Below are 20,356 nucleotides of genomic sequence, written 5' to 3' on the forward strand. Positions count from 1 at the left end.
GGGGTGGGCATGTCTCCTGGGTCTCCCGCGTGGGTGGCGGGGCCCAGGTGGGTGAGCCGACACCTGCTGCGTCCCGGAGTGCGCATCATTAGGGGCTGGGCTGGACACAGAGGTGGCGTGAATCGCAGGTCTCTGAGAAGCAGATCTGGCTCGGTCAGCTGTGCCCCAGTGCCTGCCCTGGGGTTTTCTCCACGGGCCTGAGACGGATTCCTCCTTTCCTTTCGTGGTGAAAACTGCGGACTCCTCAGCAACCCCTCCCTAGCCCAGGGCTTGCACCACAGGCCCAGCGTCACTCTGGAGATTTGGGTCTAAACTCAGGGCTGCCTGCGCCCTTCTCCAGGGGAGCCCTAATACCTGTGTAGAAGAAGAGGGCTTTGCTGGTGCGTAATGTGTTTGTGTGTGTATATATATATTTAAAAAGATTTATTTATTTTACTTGAAAGAGTTACACAGACAGAGAAGCAGAGGCAGAGAGAGAGAGAGAGGTCGTTCATCCGCTGGTTCACTCCCCAGTTGGCTACAACAGGTGGAGCTGCACCAATCCGAAGCCAGGAGCCAGGAGCGTCTTCTAGGTCTTTCACACGGGTGCAGGGGCCCAAGGACTTTGGTCATCTTCTGCTTTCCCAGGCCACAGCAGAGAGCTGGATCAGAAGTGGAGCAGCCGGGTCACAAACCGGCGCCTACATGGGATGCTGCCACTGCAGGTGGTTGCTTTACCTGCTACGTCACAGCACCGGCCCCGCATAATTTATTTTTTAAAAGACCTTTCATTTATTTGAAAGCAGAGCGACAGAAAGAGACCACCAATTCATTCCCCCAAAGAGCCACAAATGTCAGAGCGTGGCCAGGCTGAAGCCAGGAGCCAGGAACTCCATCCAGATCTCCCTCATGGGCCACAGGGACCTCAAATACTTGGGCCATGATTTGCTGTCTCCTGGGCACATTAACAGGAAGCTGGAATGGAAGCGGAGGAGGCAGGACATGGACTGGCACTCTGGTATGGCCATTAAAAAGGGTGGCTTAACTTATGCCACTACAATGCTGGCCCCAATTCCTTTATTTATTTTTAATTTTTAAGTTTTATTAATTTATTTGAAAGTTAAGAGACAGGGAGAGACAGAGGGAGGTCTTCCTTCCACTGGTTCATGCACCAAATGATCACAACGGTCAGAGCTGTGCCGATCCAAAGTCAGGAGCCAGGAGCTTCTTCCAGGTCTCCCATGCCCATGCAGGGGCCCAAGGACTTGGGCCGTCGTCTGCTGCTTTCCCGGGTGCATTAGCAAGGAGCTGGATCGGAAGTGGAGCAGCTGGGTCTTGAACCAGCACTCATATGGGATGTCAGGATTGCAGGTGGCGGCTTTACCCACTACACCACAATGCTGGTCCCAAGACTTATTTTTTATGTATTTGAACAGTGGAGGGGCCAGCGTTGGTGTAGTGGGTAAGACTACTGCCTACAATGCCAGCATCCCATCTGGACACCCACATGGGCGGTCCTGATGAAGCTCCTGGCTCCTGGCTTCAGACCAGCCCAGCTCCAGTTGTGACCATTTGAGAAGTGAACCAGTGAATGGAAGATCTCTTTCTCTCTGTCTCTCCCTCACCCTCTGTAACTCTGCCTTTCAAATAAATTAATAAATCTTTAAAAATTAGTTTAAGGCTGGCGCCGCGGCTCACTTGGCTAATCTTCCACCTGCGGCCTTGGCACCCCAGGTTCTAGTCCCGGTTGGGGTGCTGGATTCTGTCCCGGTTGCTCCTCTTGCAGTCCAGCTCTCTGCTGTGGCCCAGGTGCTTGGGCCCTGCACCCATATGGGAGACCGGGAGAAGGCACCTGGCACCTGGCTTCAGATCGGCGCAGCACACTGGCCATGATAGCCATTTGGGGGGTGAACCAGCGGAAAAAGGCAGACCTTTCTGTCTCTCACGTTCTAACTCTGCCTGTCAAAAAAAATTAGTTAAAAAAAAAAATAGAGGAGAGGGAGAGAGATCTTGGATCCACTGGTTCACTCCCTAAATGGCTGCAGTGTCCAGGGCTGGGCCAGATTGCAGGCAGCAGCCGGATGCTCCATCTGGGTTTCCCACCTGGGTGGCGGGGCCCAGACACTTGAGTTGTGCATTAGCAGGAAGCTGGATCAGAAGTGGAGCAGACACACTCCCCCCGCTCTGCTGAGAGGTGGAGGTGCCCACTGGTGTCTTAATCACTGGCTCAGGTGCCTGCCCACAATGCCAGAATTTTCTTTCTTTTTATTTATTTATTTATTTATTTTTAATTTATTTTTATTTTTTTGACATGCAGAGTGGACTTTTTTTTTTTAAAGATTGATTTATTTTATTTGAAAGTCAGAGTTGCAGAGAGGGAGGAGGAGAGAGAGAGGGAAGAGAGAGGGAGGGAGGTCTTCTATTTTCTGGTTCACTTCCCAGATGGCCATAATGAGCCAGGCTGAAGCCAGGAACCAGCAGCTTGTTCCAGGTCTCCCACGTGGGTGCAGGGACCCCTGTCCTTGGGCGTCTTCCACTGCTTTCCTAGGTGCATTAGCAAGGAGCTGGATCGGAAGGGTGCAGCCGGCACCCACCTGGGATACCAGCGCTCTCAGGTGGTGGCTTTATCCACTGTGCCTCAGCACCGGGCCCCCAAGAATTTCTATTCTTTGCTATATTTTGTTCATCTTGTCCTTCCTAGTATAAGATCCATTTGGATTGATAGGCAATGTCTTTTTGAGAAGAAAGTACTTTTTGTGGATTGAGAGACAAAGTGTTTCTTTTTTTAATTAAAAAAAATTTTTAAAAGGTTTTATTTATTTGAAAGGCAGAGTTAAAGAGAGGGTGGTAGAAATTCTATCTGCTGGTTCATTCCTCAAATGGCTGCAAAGGCCGGCCAGGCCTGGACCTGGGCCTGGATGAAGCCAGGATTCAGGAACTCTCTCTGAGTGTCCCATGTGGGCGGCTGGGGCCTCAGCACTCCCATCATCTTTCATAGCTTTCCAAGGTGTGTTAGGAGCTGGATTGGAAGCGGAGCAGCCAGGATTTGAACCAGTGCCCATATAGGATGCTGGTACTGCAGGAGGCAGCTTAACCCACCATGACAGCCGGCCCCAAGTCAGTTGTTTGACAAGTTTTTTAATGTGAAACAATTCACATGCAAATTACTTGTAGGGTTTTATTCTGTAAACTGTTGCTGGGTTCCAGCATGTCGGAGTTTTGTTGGGATTGGAGGCGGAGTTCTGAAGGCTCCCGGGCAGGGACGGGAGAGGAGACTGCACTGCAGAGGGTGCAGAGGCCATGGCATTTCACAGCTCAGGGTGCTTCCGTGCCAGCCCTGGGCTTGGGGGCAGCGAGGAGAGTGTTCCCTCCTTACTCTGTCCATTGCGAGCCCCCTTTCTGCATCTGGGCTGATGTTCTGGGTCCAGTAGATGAGGCTGTCGGGCTCAGCCTTCCTTTGGAGAACACTGTGACACTGCTCTCCTGTACGGAACTAGAATGGTGGAACGCACAGATAACACGGCACACGCGTGTGGAACGCGCAGATAACACGGCACATGTGTGTGGAACGCACAGATAACAGCACATGCGTGTGGAACGCGCAGATAACACGGCACACGTGTGTGGAATGCACAGATAACACGTGTGTGGAACGCACAGATAACACGGCACATGCGTGTGGAACGCGCAGATAACAGCACACGTGTGTGGAACGTGCAGATAACACGGCACATGTGTGTGGAACGCACAGATAACACGTGTGTGGAACGCACAGATAACACGGCACATGCGTGTGGAATGCGCAGATAACAGCACACGTGTGTGGAACGTGCAGATAACACGGCACATGTGTGTGGAACGCACAGATAACACGTGTGTGGAACGCACAGATAACACGACACACGTGTGTGGAACGCACAGATAACACACGTATGTGGAATGCACAGATAACACGGCACACGTGAGGAGGCAGCAGGGCGCCCTGGCCATGCCTGAAGTGACCCGGTGGAGGGCAGCCCAGCGGAGGAGCCTGGCTTTGTGTGGGCGTGGCTGGCTGTGAGCGCGGCCTCCCTGTCCTCGTGGCGTTCTGTTGTGTCACGCAGTTCTGTGTCCTAGCCGTGCCCAGCTGGACTCCTGCTCAGCTCTGCACTGCGGCCCTAGAAGGCCCCATGCGTGCTGCTGCTGAGTGCGTGTGGCTGTGGGTAGGTGTGGAATAGACTGGATTCTAGACTCAGAACTTCAGGTGTGGAAGTTTCCTGTGTCGGTGTGTAGGACATTTGAGGCCATGTGGGATGTAGAGCAGTGTCTTGGTGCCTGGATTTCCCCTGTACCAGGCAAGACACCCGTGTCTTCGCCTCCAGCCCACTGCGACTGGCGGTGCGACACGCCATTGAGACCACAGGAAGTGCCTTCAGAAAGTGGAGGAACTCCACCTGCACTAAGAACTACGGACTTAGACTTTCGTGGGCCACAGTGGTCAGAGGACCCTTTTAATTATGCCTTTTTAAAATTTTATTTATTTGAAATATTTATTTTATTAAGGTTTATTTACTTATTTTAAAGTCAGAGTTAAACAGAGATAGAAGGAGAGGCAGAGAGGGGGAGGTCCTCTGTCCACTGGTTCACTCCCCAGTTGGCTGCAGTGGCTGGAGCTGGGCCTCACCGAAGCCAGGAGCTTCCTCCAGGTCTTCCCATGCGTGTGCAGGGGCCTAACGACTTGGGCCATCCTTTTTCTTTTTTGTTTATTTCTTTATTTGGAAGTCAGAGTTACACACAGAGAGAAGGAGATGCAGAGAGCGAGCGGTCTTCCATCCGATGGCTCACTCCCCAGTTGGCCACAATGGTCAGAGCTGAGCTGATCAGGAGCCAGGAGCCAGGAGCTTCTTCTGGGTCTCCCACATGGATGCAGGGGCCAAAGGACTTGGGCCATCTTCTACTGCTTTCCCAGGCTAAAGCAGAGCTGGATCGGTAGTGGTGCAGCTGGGACTTGAACTGGTGCCCATTTGGGATGCCAGCTCTGCAGGTGGCAGCTTTAGCTGCTACACCTCAGCGCCAGCCCAAATTTATTTTATTTGTTTAAAAGGCAGAAAGAGAGGTTCTACCCACTGATTCATGGTCCAGATAGCCCCAACAGCCATGGCTGGGCCAGGCCTGAGCCACAAGCCTGGAACTCTCTCTGGGTCTCCCACAGGGTGGCAGGGACGCAGTACTCGGACCATCGTCTGCTTTCCCAGGCACATTCGTGTGGAGCTGGGAAGGAAGTGGATCAGCCAGCCCTGTTGCTGCTTCTGTGGGGACGCGCTCCCCAGCCAGAGGAGCTGGGACAGTTAGAATCAGTTTCTTACTTGGGCACTGCCTCATGTTGAACGTTTGGCAGTCATATGCTTGTGCCAGGAAATTTTGCCTCTGAAATTGTCACTGAAACCAGAAAGTTGTGGAGCTGTGAGACAGTAGACAGCCGAATTGGAAATGAGCTCTGCGGTCAGTGCCGTGCTGTCTGGGGTGTGTGTCCAGGCCCGGGAGCTGGGGCCAGCCCCCCGCTCTGTGCCCTGCCCTGGTTTCTCTGTGGGGCCTGCGGGCTGTGGGAAGCTGCACTTGCTGCAGCCCCATCCCCGAGTCCTCACTAGACAGCAGCGCCCTGGGGGTCGAGCTGCTCCCACCGCACAGCCAGTGGCTCCGGAGATGCCCGGCCCCGGGTGCACCACAAAACCTGGCAGACCAAGACTCTTAAAGGGAAGGAGGAGTGAAGGTCGTGTGTGCTGGGTGCCTGGCACAAGCTGTAGGAGTCTTGGGGCTGCGCCTGGACCGTGCACAGCAGTGTTGGTGTCTGGGGCATCACTTGGGACCCACCCAGATTGGATCTGGGAAAAGTACTTTGTGAGGGTCTGGTTTCAAAACAAAAAGTGCAGCTCCACTTGAAGAGCTGCCGACCTCCTCTGTCCCTGTACTCTCGGCCCAGTGTGCACTTCCCGACAGGCTGGTTTCTGAAGGAGACGGGAGTTGAGGTGTCCAGCCTCCTTTGCGTCCTGCCTGGTGTGGGGCTTCCAGCAGGGCTGCCGACCTCCTCTGTCCCTGTACTCTCGGCCCAGTGTGCACTTCCCGACAGGCTGGTGTCTGAAGGAGACGGGAGTTGAGGCGTCCAGCCTCCTTTGCGTCCTGCCTGGTGTGGGGCTTCCAGCAGGGCTGCCGACCTCCTCTGTCCCTGTACTCTCGGCCCAGTGTGCACTTCCCGACAGGCTGGTTTCTGAAGGAGACGGGAGTTGAGGTGTCCAGCCTCCTTTGCGTCCTGCCTGGTGTGGGGCTTCCAGCAGGGCTGCCGACCTCCTCTGTCCCTGTACTCTCGGCCCAGTGTGCACTTCCCGACAGGCTGGTGTCTGAAGGAGACGGGAGTTGAGGCGTCCAGCCTCCTTTGCGTCCTGCCTGGTGTGGGGCTTCCAGCAGGGCTGCCGACCTCCTCTGTCCCTGTACTCTCGGCCCAGTGTGCACTTCCCGACAGGCTGGTGTCTGAAGGAGACGGGAGTTGAGGCGTCCAGCCTCCTTTGCGTCCTGCCTGGTGTGGGGCTTCCAGCAGGGCTGCCGACCTCCTCTGTCCCTGTACTCTCGGCCCAGTGTGCACTTCCCGACAGGCTGGTTTCTGAAGGAGACGGGAGTTGAGGTGTCCAGCCTCCTTTGCGTCCTGCCTGGTGTGGGGAGCAGCCTAGGGCTGCTCTGTTTGGAAGGGAGAGTTTCCCAAGCCACACTGTGGCGTCGCGGGTGCAACCACTGCCTGTGACGCTGGCATCTCACATGGGTGCCAGTTCATGTCCCAGCTGCTCCACTTCCGATCCAGCTCCCTGCTGATGTACATGGGGAAGCTGACCCACGTGCCTGTCCCCCTGCTACCAACATGGGAGACAGAGAAGCTCCTCGCTTAGGCGTGGCCCAGCCCTGGCTACTGTAGGGAGAGATGGGAGATTCTCTCTTTCTCTGTGCAACTCTGACTTTCTAATATATAAATACTGAAAGAAAAGTTTCCAGTCACCTCAGTGAGTTGGGCTGTGGAGACTATGTGGATTAATTTGCCTCTTTTTTTTTTTTTGAAGTCTTCAGTGTCTCAAACACTGGGTTGTGCGATTCTCTCAGTCTCAAAGGCCAGGTTTCTCTTTCTCTGATGAGCTTAATAATCAGTCTAGAAACTGGCGCAAGTCCTCAGGGGCAGAATGAAGTGCACACGCGTGCCCACACCCTCCTCGCCCCCTCCCCTGCCTCTCGCCCTGCTCTTTGGGAAGCCAGTGAGGACGCTCACCCAGGCATGGCCTCTCGTCCAGGCATTTGTGTTAGGGCGGAGAGAAGGCAGCAGCTCCTGTGGCTCAGTGTCTTACAGCCAGCGGGTGGGCCTGTCGTGGGCAGGAAGCCCCTGGTTTGTCTTCCCAGGGCTGGCCTGGGTGTTGTCATTCACCTTTCTGATGCTTGGCCGTCAGGTCTGGTGTCTGATGACTGTTTGAAAGCCACATGCACTAAATTTCTGTCCCCAATCAGTAAATTATTTAGTTTTTGCCAAAGAAACTGAAGTAGAGATATTGAGGGTTTTGTTTTTCTAATTCTTTATTTACTTGAAAGAGAAATGAGAGGGAGACAGACTTTTCATCTGCTAGTTCACTCCCCAAATAAATGTGTTGACACGCGTGGCTGCACCTGGCTGCAGCCGCGGCAGGAGCTCCGTCTGGGTGGTAGTGACCGAAGTGCTGGAGCCTGTCCCCGGGGTGTGCCCCCCGGGAAGCTGGGTCCCGAACCTGGGGACACCGGTGAGGGTGTGGCATCCCAAGCCTGTCCCAACCACTGCACCAAATACCTACATCCTGCATGCTTCTGTTTTCCCGAGTCGTAAGACAGCAGTCCTGGGAGCTGCAGGGCTCCCTCCCCTCAGCTCCGCCCTCTCGCCCAGCGCGGGCCGCTCTGCATGGCCTTGGCCGGCCTCGTTCGCAGGGACCTGGTGTGACTTGACCGGCTCATCCCTGCTCAGCAGCTGTTGGGACCGCCTGTGTGTCCAACTTTACGTCTTTGTAAGATACAGGGAGAAAGCAAGACAGTGAGAGAGCCGTGCAAGGGAGGGTGGGCTGGGAGCACCGTGCCGGGGTCCTGCTCTGAGGTGTGCACACTTCACGCCTGAGCACCACCGCCCGGTGACGTGACCTGAGGTGGCCATGTCGGTTTGTGCAGGGCAGAGGCTGCTGTGTGCACAGTGCGAGGGCTGGGGTTGTTTCTGTCTTGTTCTCCACCCACGCTGCCATTCACGCGGGAGCTGGAGCGTGGTGGCGGGCTGCTCTGTGGTGCAGTGAGTCAAGCCACTGTCTCTGACTCTGGCGTCCAGAATGCTGCTCTGCTTCTGCTGGTGCTCTTGGGAGGGTGTCAGGATGGCCCAAGTGTTTGGGCTGCTGGCACCCCTGAGCGAGACCAGGATGGAGCTCCTGGCTCAGCCTGGCCCAGCATTGGCTGTTACGGCCATTTGGGGAGTGAACCAGCAGTTGGAAGGTCTCTCCTTCTTTCTCTGTTGTGCTTTCTTTCAAATAAAGAAATCTTAAACAGAAGCGACAGCGTGTGAGTGCCGACACCGTGCTGCTTTGAGCACCAGGAGGCCTTAGTGCTTTGAGCGTGCCGAGCATCGCTGTGGGAGCCGATGCAGAGGGCGTTGCTCAGGTGATTCCTGACTGGGGGTCCCATCGTTGGCACCTGTCTGGGATGCCCAGGGGTGTAGGACGTCCAGGCCTCACTCCCCAGCCACCTGTCAGGCTGCCCGGGACAGTTGTGGACAGGGACTGGTGGTGCATCCTGGCCGTTTCCTTCTGAAGCTCTTTGTCTTGCAGGTGGTCCCGATAACCAGGTCCACTTTGAAGGCTACCAGGTGTCCAATCAGTGCATGGCGCTGGTCCGGGACGAGTGCCTGCTGCCCTGCAAGGATGCCCCTGAGCTCGGCTACGCCAAGGAGTCCAGCAGCGAGCAGTACGTGCCTGATGTGTTCTATAAGGTAAAGCGCGGGGGTGCAGTGGCCTCAGGTGGGGCTTTCTGGCCAGCGGCTGGCGTGGAGGCCGGCGCTCGACTGAGGAGGCTTCTGTCCTCAGCACTGGCGCTGTCCCCAGTGTGGGGGTGCCTGGCTGTGAGATGGGACCCAGATCAGACTGTTGCCATGCAGATACTCAGCTTAGGGACCACCACTGTGGCTTAGTGAGTGGGGCCTCCACCTGCAGTGCTGGTGTCCATGTGGGTGCTGGTTCAGGTCCAGGCTGTTCTACTTCCAATCCAGCTCTCTGCTGTAGCCTGGGAGGGCAGTGGAGAATGGCCCAAGTCCTTGGGCTCCTGCACTCACGTGGAAGACCTGGAAGAGGCTCCTGGCTCCTGGCTTTAGATCGACACAGCTCTGGCCATTGTGGCCATCTGGGGAGTGAACCAGTGGATGGAAGACCTTTCTCTCTCTCTTTCTCCATTTCTACCTGTGCCTCTCTGTCACTCTGCCTTTCAAATAAATAAATACAACCTTTAAAAAAAAGATTTAATTTTTTATTTGAAAGGCAGTGTTACAGAGAGGCAGAGACAGAGAAATCGTCCATCCACCAGCTCACTCCCCCAATGGCTGCAATGGCCAGAGCTGGGCCGATCTGAAGCCAAGAGCCAGGAGCTTCTTCCAGGCCTCCCACGCAGGTGCAGGGGCCCAAGCACTTGGGCCATCTTCCACTGCTTTCCCAGGCCATAGCAGAGAGCTGGATCGGAAGTGGCTGCTGGTACTTATATGAGATGCCCGGCTTTACCCACGAAGCCATGGCACTGGCCCTGGTGCTTGGCTTCTTAAGGCCATGTTTGGGAACCGTCTGCACCCTGCCAACTGCAGCCATTTAGGCTTTAAGTTTTGGTTGTCCCTCTCCTTTGGGGACTCTGGTTGCCCATGTATTTGGCTGCTTAAAAGCATGTGTCCATTTCAGCTAAGTCTTCTCTGTTTCACTTAAAAAAAAAAAAAAATTTATTTAAAAGGCAGAGATAGATCTTCCACGTTGGTTCTCTCTCAGCTGGTCCTGGGCCAGGCCAACACAGGAGCCCAGGACTCCACCCAGGTCTCCCACGTGTGCAGGGTCCCAGGTGCTTGGGCCATCTTGTGCTGCTTCCTGGCATGATGGCAGGGAGATGGAGCAGCTGGGACTGACCCAGAGCTCATGTGTGACGTCAGCATCTCAGGCAGTGGCCTGACCAGGATGCTGCCCTCTCTGTTTTGTTTTGGGTAGGTTCTCTTCCGTCTTCCAGTTCAGTAATGGTCAATTTCTTATTATTTTTAAGATTTTTATCGACTTGAAAGGCGGAGTGAGGGGCTGCCATGGAGGCAGCTGTCTGCAAGACCGGCATCCCATGGGAGCGGCTGTTCAGGTCTCAGCCCCTCCCTCTCTCTAATTCTGCCTTCCAGATAAAATGAACAAAAAAGAAAGGCAGCGCGCGCGCGAGAGAGAGATCTGTTCACTCCCAAAATGCCCACAACAGCCAGGCCTGGGTCAGACTGAAGCCAGGAGCCAGGAGCTCCATCTAGGCCTCCCAGGTAGATGGCAGGGGTCTCAGTCCTTGGGCCATCTGCTGCTGCCTCCCCAGGTGTGTTAGCAGGGAGCTGGATGGAAGGGTGGGGGAACTTGGAGTCAAACCAGTCCCTGCATATGGGGTGTGGGTGTCCTCAGTGGTGGCTCAACTTGCTGTGCCACCAAGCCTGACCCTATATTAGGAAGTAGCATCCTTTGAAAAATGTTTGTTTATTCATTTGGGAGCAAGGGGCGTTCACTTCGTAATGCTCATCATGTCCTTATCTGGGGCCAAAGCTGAGGCTGAAGGTTGGAGCTGGGAACTCAGCCGTGTCTCCCTGTGGTGACAGGGACCCAGGTACTTGAGCTGCATCAGGAGGAAACGGGGCTCAGGAAGGGACCCAAGTACTCTGCTGCGGGACCGCTGAGTGACCGGCCTCTTAGCTGCTGCGCCAGACACTCCCCCGCAGCATCGGTTCACAGCTCTCTTCCAAGCTTGTGCTGCTCCGAGCAGGTGACGTTTTACATGAGCAGCTTTGCTCCCTGTCATTCGTACGTGGAGTCCCCGGCTTCCCTGCACTGGCACAGTGCCCTCGTCACTGCGGGCTGGGCTTTCTCACTGGTGTGGACGACAGTGGAGGCTCCCCTGGTTTCAGTTTTGCTTTGTTTTGTTGTGATCTGCAAGGCAGAGGGAGACAGAGACCTTTCATTTGCTGGTTCCCTCTGGGGATACGGTCAGCAGCTAGGGCTGGGCCAGGATAAACCAGAAGCTGGAAACTCAATCCCCATCCCCCATGTGCTGTGCCGTCATCCTCTGCTGTCTCCCACGGTGCATATCAGCATCGAGCTGGACCAGAAGTGGAGCGGGGACCTGAGCCCCAGGGACCCTGAACCAATGTGGGTCTCCCACCCGGTGGCTTAACCACAGCACCAAGTGCCAGCCCCAGACTTCTTTTTATTTTTTATTCTTTTTTATTTATTTATTTATTTATTTATTTATTTATTTTGACAGAGTGGATAGAGAGAGAGAGAGACAGAGAGAAAGGTCTTCCTTTTTGCCGTTGGTTCACCCTCCAATGGCTGCTGCAGGCGGCGCATCACGATGATCCGAAGCCAGGAGCCAGGTGCTTCTCTTGGTCTCCCATGCGGGTGCAGGGCCCAAGCACTTGGGTCATCCTCCACTGCTCTCCCGGGCAGCGAGACCTGCGCTGATCTGAAGCCAGGAGCCAGGAGCTTCTTCCGGGTCTCCCACGTGAGTGCAGGGGCCCAAGACTTGGGCCATCATCTGCTTTCCCAGGCCATAGCAGAGAGCTGGATCGGAAGTGGAGCAGCCGGGACTCAAACCAGCGCCCATATGGGATGCTGACACTGCCGGCGGCTGCTTTACCCATTACGCCACAGTGCCAGCCCCTCCAGTCTTATTTACAATTATAAAGGAAATACTTTCTGATTTATCATTAACTAGGAGCTTGACTGGTTTTTAAGTACTCACCAGGTTAGAAATTTGCATTTTATTTCTTGCACTTAAGATTAATATTCCCTTTTGCATGACATATGTGATATTTCCTAAGTCATCCAGCTGTGTCCATAGATTGCTTGTTTGTCCTCTGTTAATAGAACAGGCTCCAGGGACTTCCCAAAATTATTTACAGCCCTGTAGGATTTGAAACATTCTGCTTATTGTATGTTTCATGAAAATCCCAGTCTGAGTAAAGAGAACTCTAGAAGTTTGCATTTCCTGCTGGACACCCTGGGTGGGTTTCAGACAGGCCTGAAGTAAATGTTCTTCCTGGTGTCGCTGTAGTAAACTGGAAACAAACTGCCCACCATCAGAGGGACATTAGACTACACTGTGTTACATGCACTCAGCAGGTGTGTTTGCCAATTCTTTAAAGATATGAGTGGCCGGCACCGTGGCTCACTTGGCTAATCCTCTGCCTGCGGCGCCGGCACCCCGTATGGGCACCGGGTTCTAGTCCTGGTTGTTCCTCTTCCAGGCCAGCTCTCTGCTGTGGCCTGGGAGTACAGTGGAGGATGGCCCAAGTGCTTGGGCCCTGCACCCGCTTGGGAAACCAGGAGGAAGCACCTGGCTCTTGGCTTCAGATCCGCGCAGCGCTGGCCGTAGCGGCCATTTGGGGAGTGAACCAATGGAAGGAAGACCTTCCTCTGTCTCTCTCGCTCTGTCTATAATTCCATCTGTCCAAAAAAAAAAAAAAAAAAAAAAGCAAGAATGCTTGCAAAAAAAAAAAGACATGAGATCAGACTCTGGGTGTAAAACAGAAAGTAGACCTGATTCTGGAGTACAGACCCGGTGTTGTGTCTTTAGGAGGTAGGTGTGGACGCTTACGTGCACTGCACAAGTGTCTGCGCGCTTCACGTGGCCGAGGCCGTCCTCTCCATCCTGTCCCCGTCCTCCGTCCCCGTCCCCGGTCCTGTCCTCTGTTTTCCGTCCTCCGTCTCCGTCCCCGTCCCTGTCCTCTGTCTCCGTCCTCCTCCTCCGTCCCCGTCCCCGTCCTCCGTCCCCGTCCTCCGTCCCCGTCCTCCGTCCCCGTCCTCCGTCCTCCGTCCTCCGTCCCCCGTCCCCGTCCCCCGTCCCCCGTCCCCGTCCTCCGTCCCCGTCCCCGTCCTCCGTCCCCATCCTCCGTCCCCGTCCTCTGTCCCCGTCCCAGTCCCCGTCCTCCGTCCCCGTCCTCGTCCTCCGTCCTCTGTCCCCGTCCTCCGTCCCCGTCCTCCATCCTCCGTCCCCGTCCTCCGTCCTCCGTCCCCGTCCTCCGTCCCCGTCCCCCGTCCCCGTCCTCCGTCCCCGTCCCTGTCCTCTGTCTCCGTCCTCTGTCCCCGTCCTCCATCCTCCGTCCCCGTCCTCCGTCCTCCGTCCCCGTCCTCCGTCCCCGTCCTCCGTCCCTGTCCCCGTCCTCCGTCCCCGTCCTCCGTCCCTGTCCCCATCCTCCGTCCCCGTCCTCCGTCCCCGTCCTCGTCCTCCGTCCTCGTCCTCCGTCCCCGTCCCCGTCCCCGTCCTCCGTCCTCCGTCCCCGTCCTCCGTCCCCGTCCTCCGTCCCCGTCCCCGTCCTCCGTCCTCCGTCCCCGTCCCCGTCCTCCGTCCTCTGTCCCCATCCTCCGTCCCCGTCCTCCGTCCCCGTCCCCGTCCTCCGTCTCCGTCCTCCGTCCCCGTCGTCCGTCCTCCGTCCTCTGTCCCCATCCTCCGTCCCCATCCTCCGTCCTCCGTCCCTGTCCTCCGTCCTCCGTCCCCGTCCTCTGTCCTCCGTCCCTGTCCTCCGTCCTCCGTCCCCGTCCTCTGTCCTCTGTCCTCCGTCCCCGTCCTCCGTCCCCGTCCTCCGTCCTCCGTCCTCCGTCCCCGTCCCCGTCCTCCGTCCCCGTCCCCGTCCTCCGTCCCCATCCTCCGTCCTCCGTCCTCCGTCCCTGTCCTCCGTCCTCCGTCCTCCGTCCCCGTCCTCCGTCCTCCGTCCCCGTCCTCCGTCCCCGTCCTCTGTCCTCCGTCCCCGTCCTCCGTCCTCCGTCCCCGTCCTCTGTCCTCTGTCCTCCGTCCCCGTCCTCCGTCCCCGTCCTCCGTCCTCCGTCCCCGTCCTCCGTCCCCGTCCCCCGTCCCCGTCCTCCGTCTCCGTCCCCGTCCTCCGTCCCCGTCCCCGTCCTCCGTCCCCGTCCTCCGTCCTCCGTCCCCGTCCTCCGTCCCCGTCCTCTGTCCTCCGTCCCCGTCCTCCGTCTCCGTCCCCGTCCTCCGTCCCCGTCCCCGTCCTCCGTCCCCGTCCTCCGTCCTCCGTCCCCGTCCTCCGTCCCCGTCCTCTGTGCTCCGTCCCCGTCCTCCGTCTCCGTCCCCGTCCTCCGTCCCCGTCCTCCGTCTCCGTCCCCGTCCTCCGTCCCCGTCCTCCATCCTCCGTCCCCGTCCCCGTCCTCCGTCTCCGTCCCCGTCCTCCGTCTCCGTCCTCCGTCCCCGTCCTCCGTCCCCGTCCTCTGTCCTCCGTCCTCCGTCCTCGTCCTCCGTCCTCCGTCCCCGTCCTCCGTCCCCGTCCTCTGTCCTCCGTCCTCCATCCTCGTCCTCCGTCCCCGTCCCCGTCCTCCGTCCCCGTCCTCCGTCCTCCGTCCTCGTCCTCCGTCCTCCGTCCCCGTCCTCTGTCCTCTGTCCTCCGTCCCCTTCCTCCGTCCCCGTCCTCCGTCCTCCGTCCCCGTCCCCGTCCCCGTCCCCGTCCTCCGTCCCCGTCCCCGTCCCCGTCCTCTGTCCCCGTCCTCCGTCCTCTGTCCCCGTCCCCGTCCTCCGTCCCCGTCCTCCGTCCCCGTCCTCCGTCCCCGTCCTCCGTCCTCGTCCCCGTCCTCCGTCCTCTGTCCCCGTCCTCCGTCCCTGTCCTCCGTCCCCGTCCCCGTCCTCCGTCCCCGTCCTCCGTCTCCGTCCTCCGTCCCTGTCCTCCGTCCTCGTCCTCGTCCTCCGTCCTCCGTCCCCGTCCTCCGTCCTCGTCCTCGTCCTCCGTCCTCCGTCCCCGTCCTCCGTCCTCCGTCCCCGTCCTCCGTCCCCGTCCTCCGTCCTCTGTCTCCGTCCTCTGTCCTCGTCTCCGTCTTCTGTGCTCTGTCCCCGTCCTCCGTCCCCGTCCTCCGTCCTCCGTCCTCCGTCCTCTGTCCTCCGTCCCCGTCCTCCGTCCCCGTCCCCGTCCTCTGTGCTCTGTCCCCATCCTCCGTCTCCGTCCTCCATCCTCCGTCTCCGTCCCCGTCCTCCGTCCCCGTCCTCCGTCCCCGTCCCCGTCCTCTGTGCTCTGTCCCCATCCTCCGTCTCCGTCCTCCATCCTCCGTCTCCGTCCCCGTCCTCCGTCCCCGTCCTCCGTCCCCGTCCCCGTCCTCTGTGCTCTGTCCCCGTCCTCCATCCCCGTCCTCCGTCCTCCGTCCTCCGTCCTCCGTCCCCGTCCTCCGTCCCCGTCCTCCGTCCTCCGTCCTCCGTCCTCCGTCCTCTGTCCTCCGTCCTCCGTCCCCGTCCTCCGTCCCCATCCTCCGTCCCCGTCCCCGTCCTCCGTCCCCGTCCTCCGTCCCCGTCCCCGTCCTCTGTGCTCTGTCCCCGTCCTCCGTCCCCGTCCTCTGTCCTCCGTCCTCCGTCCCCGTCCTCCATCCTCCGTCCTCCGTCCTCCGTCCTCCGTCCTCCGTCCTCTGTCCTCCGTCCTCTGTCCCCGTCCTCCGTCCTCCGTCCCCATCCTCCGTCCCCGTCCTCCGTCCCCGTCCCCGTCCTCCGTCCCCGTCCTCTGTCCTCCGTCCCCGTCCTCCGTCCCCGTCCTCCGTCCCCGTCCCCGTCCTCTGTGCTCTGTCCCCGTCCTCTGTCCTCCGTCCCCGTCCTCCGTCCCCGTCCTCTGTCCTCCGTCCCCGTCCTCCGTCCCCGTCCTCCGTCCCCGTCCCCGTCCTCCGTCCTCCGTCCCCGTCCTCTGTCCTCCGTCCCCGTCCTCCGTCCCCGTCCCCGTCCTCTGTGCTCTGTCCCCGTCCTCCGTCCCCGTCCTCTGTCTCCGTCCTCTGTCCTCGTCTCCGTCCTCTGTGCTCTGTCCCCATCCTCTGTCCCCGTCCTCCGTCCCCGTCCCCGTCCTCCGTCCTCCGTCCCCGTCCCCGTCCTCCGTCCCCGTCCTCCGTCCTCCGTCCCCGTCCTCCGTCCCTGTCCTCCGTCCCCGTCCCCGTCCTCCGTCCCCGTGCTCCGTCCCCAGAGAAGGATAAAGACCCTGACGCTGGGGAGGGACCATGAAGGCTGATCTGTGTGAATCCCTCGTGTGTCCAGGGGATTGGTGCTGTGGGTCAGGTGTAGCTGGAGAGGCCCACCTCCACCTCCCAGCCCTGGCTCTGACCCCAGTCCAGCCTCTTGCTGGTGCACACCCTGGGAGGCAGCGGTTGATGACTCCTGGAGTGAGTCCTCGCACCCATGTGAGGTCCAGGTGGAGCTCGCGGCTCCTGGTTTCCACCTGGCCCAGCCCCAGGTGTTGTAGGCATTTGACAGGTGAACCAGTGGTTAGAAGACCTCTGTCTCTCCCTGCCTTTCAGATAAAAACTTAAAAAATTAAAAAGCACATTCCTTTTTTTTTCGCCTAAAGCCTACCGGGTCCGGTTTTTCCCAAGAGCCTAGACTGGCTGTTGCTCACATCCTGGTGTGAGTTGAGGGATGTGCACGCTTTCCCACATTTTCCTTATTTATTATTTGCTTATTTTTTAAAGATTTATGTATTTATTTGAAAGGCAGAGTTACAGAAAGAATAGGAGAGACGTGGACAGACAGATTCCATTTGTTGGTTCGCTCTCCCAAGTGGCTGCCATGTCTGGGACTGGGCCAGGCAGAAGCCAGCACCTGGCGTCTCCGTCCAGGTCTCCCACGTGGCTGGTGGGGGCCCAACGACTTGGGCCATCGCTGCTGCGTCCAGAATGCATTAGTAGGGAGCTGGACGGTGCTGTGGGAAAGGATGTGGGGTCCCAATCCACGGGCTGGACGGTGCTGTGGGAAAGGATGTGGGGTCCCAATCCACGGGCTGGACGGTGCTGTGGGAAAGGATGTGGGGTCCCAATCCGCCGGTGAACCCATTGCACCACAGTGCTTGCCTAAGACTTTTTTTTTTTTTTTTAATATTTATTTATTCTGAAAAAATTACAGAGAGGTCGATGCTCCATCCAGTGGTCCACTCCCCAGATGGCTGCCATGACTGGAACTGGGCCAGGCTGGAGCCAGGAGCCAGGAGCTTCATTCTGGTCTCCTGCATGACTGACAGAGGCCCACGTTCTTGCGCCATCCTCTGCTGCTGTTCCAGGCCACCAGCAGGGAGCTGGATCAGAAGCGGACCAGCCGGGACTCAAAGTGGCACCCAGTGTTGGCAGGCGGCGGCTTTGCCCACGACACCACAGTGCCGGCCCCTCTGAGACTTTTTAAGCAGATTTTTCTGTCAGGCTGTGTTTGCTTCGCAGTTCATCAGGTAGTGAAGAAAGGAGGCTCTCAGCCGTCCTGGCAGAGCCTCCACCTAGGAGTGTCTGGCCCGCGGCATCTCCCCTGGCGGGGAGGGGCAGGTGTTGCTTGGTGGCCGTGAGTCTGCTGGCAGGATCGGAGCCCGGGGCCTCGGGGTTCCCCACATGCAGCAGTCAGGCCCGAATTTGCCCTGGCCCCACAGCGTGGCCCTGGGTGGAGGGGCGGAGCCGTGTAGGTGTGCCGGGTCTGACGTCCCCTCTGCCTCTGCTGGGTCCCGTGCAGCCCGTGTTTGTCGTCACAGCCTGGGGACAGCAGCGGTGCTCAGGACACATGCACTTCGAGGACCAGGGCTCCTGTGCGTCCTGCAGGCGTCCGAGACCAGCTGACAGGTGCTCGCTCATCTGCTGGGCTGTTTTTTGTTTTTTGTTTTTTGTTTTTTTTTTTAACATTTATTTTATTTATTTGAAAGAGTTGCAGAGAGAGGTAGAGAGAGAGAGAGAGAGAGAGAGAGAGGTCTTCCATCTGCTGGTTCACTCCCCAGATGGCTGCAATGGCTGGAGCTGCACTGATCCCAAGCCAGGAGCCAGGAGCTTCTTCCAGATCTCCCACATGGGTGCAGGCCTGCTTTCCCAGGCCATAGCAGGGAGCTGGATTGGAAGAGGAGCAGCCGGGACTAGAACCGGCGCCCATGGGGATGCCGACGCTTCAGGCCAGGGCGTTGCCCCTGGGCTGTTTTCTATGCTGGGTATTGAAGACACTGTGTTCCTGCTTTCTTCTGTGAAGTCAGGTCAGCTGCTGGGGTCACTGTCCCCTCCTGCCCATTCCTGGCACCGAGAAGCAGCCCAGGCAGGGCTTTGTCGCCTCTCCTGCAGCAGGGTGCTGCCAGCAGTCGGCCAGACTTGCTGCCATCCTGGCACAAAGCCCGCGTGCTTTGAGCTACCAGACACATAGATCCTGATTTCTCTCTGATGTTGAGACCACGTTGCCTCCGCTGCCAGACGTGGCCTGTGGTGGGTAGCGAGGCATCCGGGCCGCCGTGTCTGACTCTCCTGTGTCTTGCTCCGGGCGGAGAGAAGACTGCTGACGCTCGGGCGGCTGCCAGACTTAGCATTAAGACATCCTCCTCCCAGGGAGCTCCTCTGACATTTCTTAAAGCCCATTAAAAAGTAGCTGCCTTTCGAACATGGTGTGCAGGGCCGGGGGTTGGCTGGAAGAACATTCCAGTGGAGGCAGGGGAAGACGAAGCAGCTGCTGTCTTCCCCCCGGGAGGAAGGGGGCCACAACAGCTTTCTTTCTTTGGAGACCAGAGAAGGTACTGTTGGGCAGTTAAATCTGACAGAAGAGCAGGACACACACAGAGGGGGGCATTTAAGCAGAAGACCCCCGGGGAGGATTAGCGTGAACAGGTGCTGGGAAAACGTGCCTGCGCATCCGAGCTGAATGAGGTCAGGAGATGAGTTCCAGACGGGCTGCCTGTGGGAGCTGGTGCAGGTTGTTTCTTGTAAAGGCACGTGTGTGTTTTTGGAAATGGTGATTCAGTTCGATTGGATTTGATTCCTGTCTTACCAAATCTCCTCCCCATAGAGACCCTGCCTCTTTGGGGCTCAGGACCCACTCAGCTGCCCTAGTTCTTTGGCACCCTGACCCAGCTGGCTGTGCCAACTGCGGCTGCTGCTCCTCACGCAGAGGGGCAGTGACCATTGCCCAGGTCGGGCCAGCCGAGGAGGCCAGCAGGACAGAGCTGTGTGACTGCAGCAGTGGCGGGGGGTGGGGGTGGGGCTGCACGGAGGGAAAATCATCAAAGTGCTGGCCAGGAGGCCCAGGGCCAGGTTCCTGGCCGCTCTGTGCGTAGAGAAAGGGAGCAGCGTGTGGTCGGAGGGAGGCTGGCGGAGACACGCGGGACAGGGCTCCCGGGCTGGTGAGTCAGGACGCCCGCGCACGGGCTCCCCCAGGAGCTGCGCCTGGCATCCAGTGGGGGTCTGAGGGCTGCAGTGAGTGCAAACTTTTATGTAAGGCCCTATAATTGGATATTAGGGATGTATAATTTATATGTGACTCAGCAAATGATTTATATAATGTTAAGTGATGATTTAGGTAGAAAATATGACCGCTTCTTGCAGGATCTTTAATGAAAAGCGTCAGTTCTTACGAATTCATTTGCAGAGCCTGTGTGGACTCAGCGTGTCTGACACAGATCAGATCTGATTGTCATCTTGTGATTAATGAACACATGCTGGCCGTTTTTCCCCATAATTAAACTTCATGTTCCATGCATCTGACAAAGCAAAACAAGTTTTAGACTTTGACAGATTGGTGGTGGGGCGTGCGTGTGTGTGTGTGTGCGTGCGTGTTCATTTATGCATGTCTTATGCACAGGCCCTAAGTTTACCATAAAGTCAGGTTTTCAGAGGTGTGAGCAAGATTTTTTAGAATCACCGCTCCGGGCCAGCGTCGTGGAGCGGCGGGTTAGGCCACTGCGTGTGGTGCTGGCACCCCACACTGGAGCGCCAGTTTGAGTCCCGGCTGCACCACCTCCAGCCTGGCTTCTCGGGAGTGTTCCTGGGAAGTCAGCAGGTAACGGTCCGGGTGCTTGGGCCCCGACACTCATGTGGGAGACCTGAATGGCACTGTTGGCTCCTGGCTTCTGTCGCTGCTCCTGCTGTTGTAGCCATTTGGGGAGTGAACCAGAGGATGGAAGACCCCTGTCTGTCTCTCCCTCACTCCCTATCACTCTGCCTTTCAAATAAATAAAGAAGGCTTTACAAAGCTGAAGAATTATCACGCTGATCCTGGAGGCTCGGATGGGCACAGATGGAGCCTGAGGGGAGAGCTGGCCCTCCTGCCTGTGCCTCTGCCCGCTGCCGCGCCAGCCGCAGCGCCCCATGCAAGGGTGTGCCCGGCTCCACGTGCTGGCCTCCCGTGGCCTCCC

At 57.8% G+C, this 20,356-nt stretch overlaps 1 protein-coding gene across 1 annotated transcript in view; it reads left to right on the top strand.

Annotated features, from left to right (window-relative positions):
• The window catches only part of NPLOC4 (NPL4 homolog, ubiquitin recognition factor), a 67,519-nt gene that overhangs the window by 38,330 nt on the left and 8,833 nt on the right, over positions 1-20,356 (top strand). The window contains exon 12 of the mRNA XM_062175399.1: positions 8,823-8,983. Within this exon, the coding sequence (XP_062031383.1) occupies positions 8,823-8,983 (161 nt within the window). The remainder of the gene's footprint in view (positions 1-8,822; positions 8,984-20,356) is intronic.

This window comes from Lepus europaeus, chromosome 18 (assembly GCF_033115175.1).
Source record: "Lepus europaeus isolate LE1 chromosome 18, mLepTim1.pri, whole genome shotgun sequence".
NCBI classification, from domain to species: Eukaryota; Metazoa; Chordata; class Mammalia; order Lagomorpha; family Leporidae; genus Lepus; species Lepus europaeus.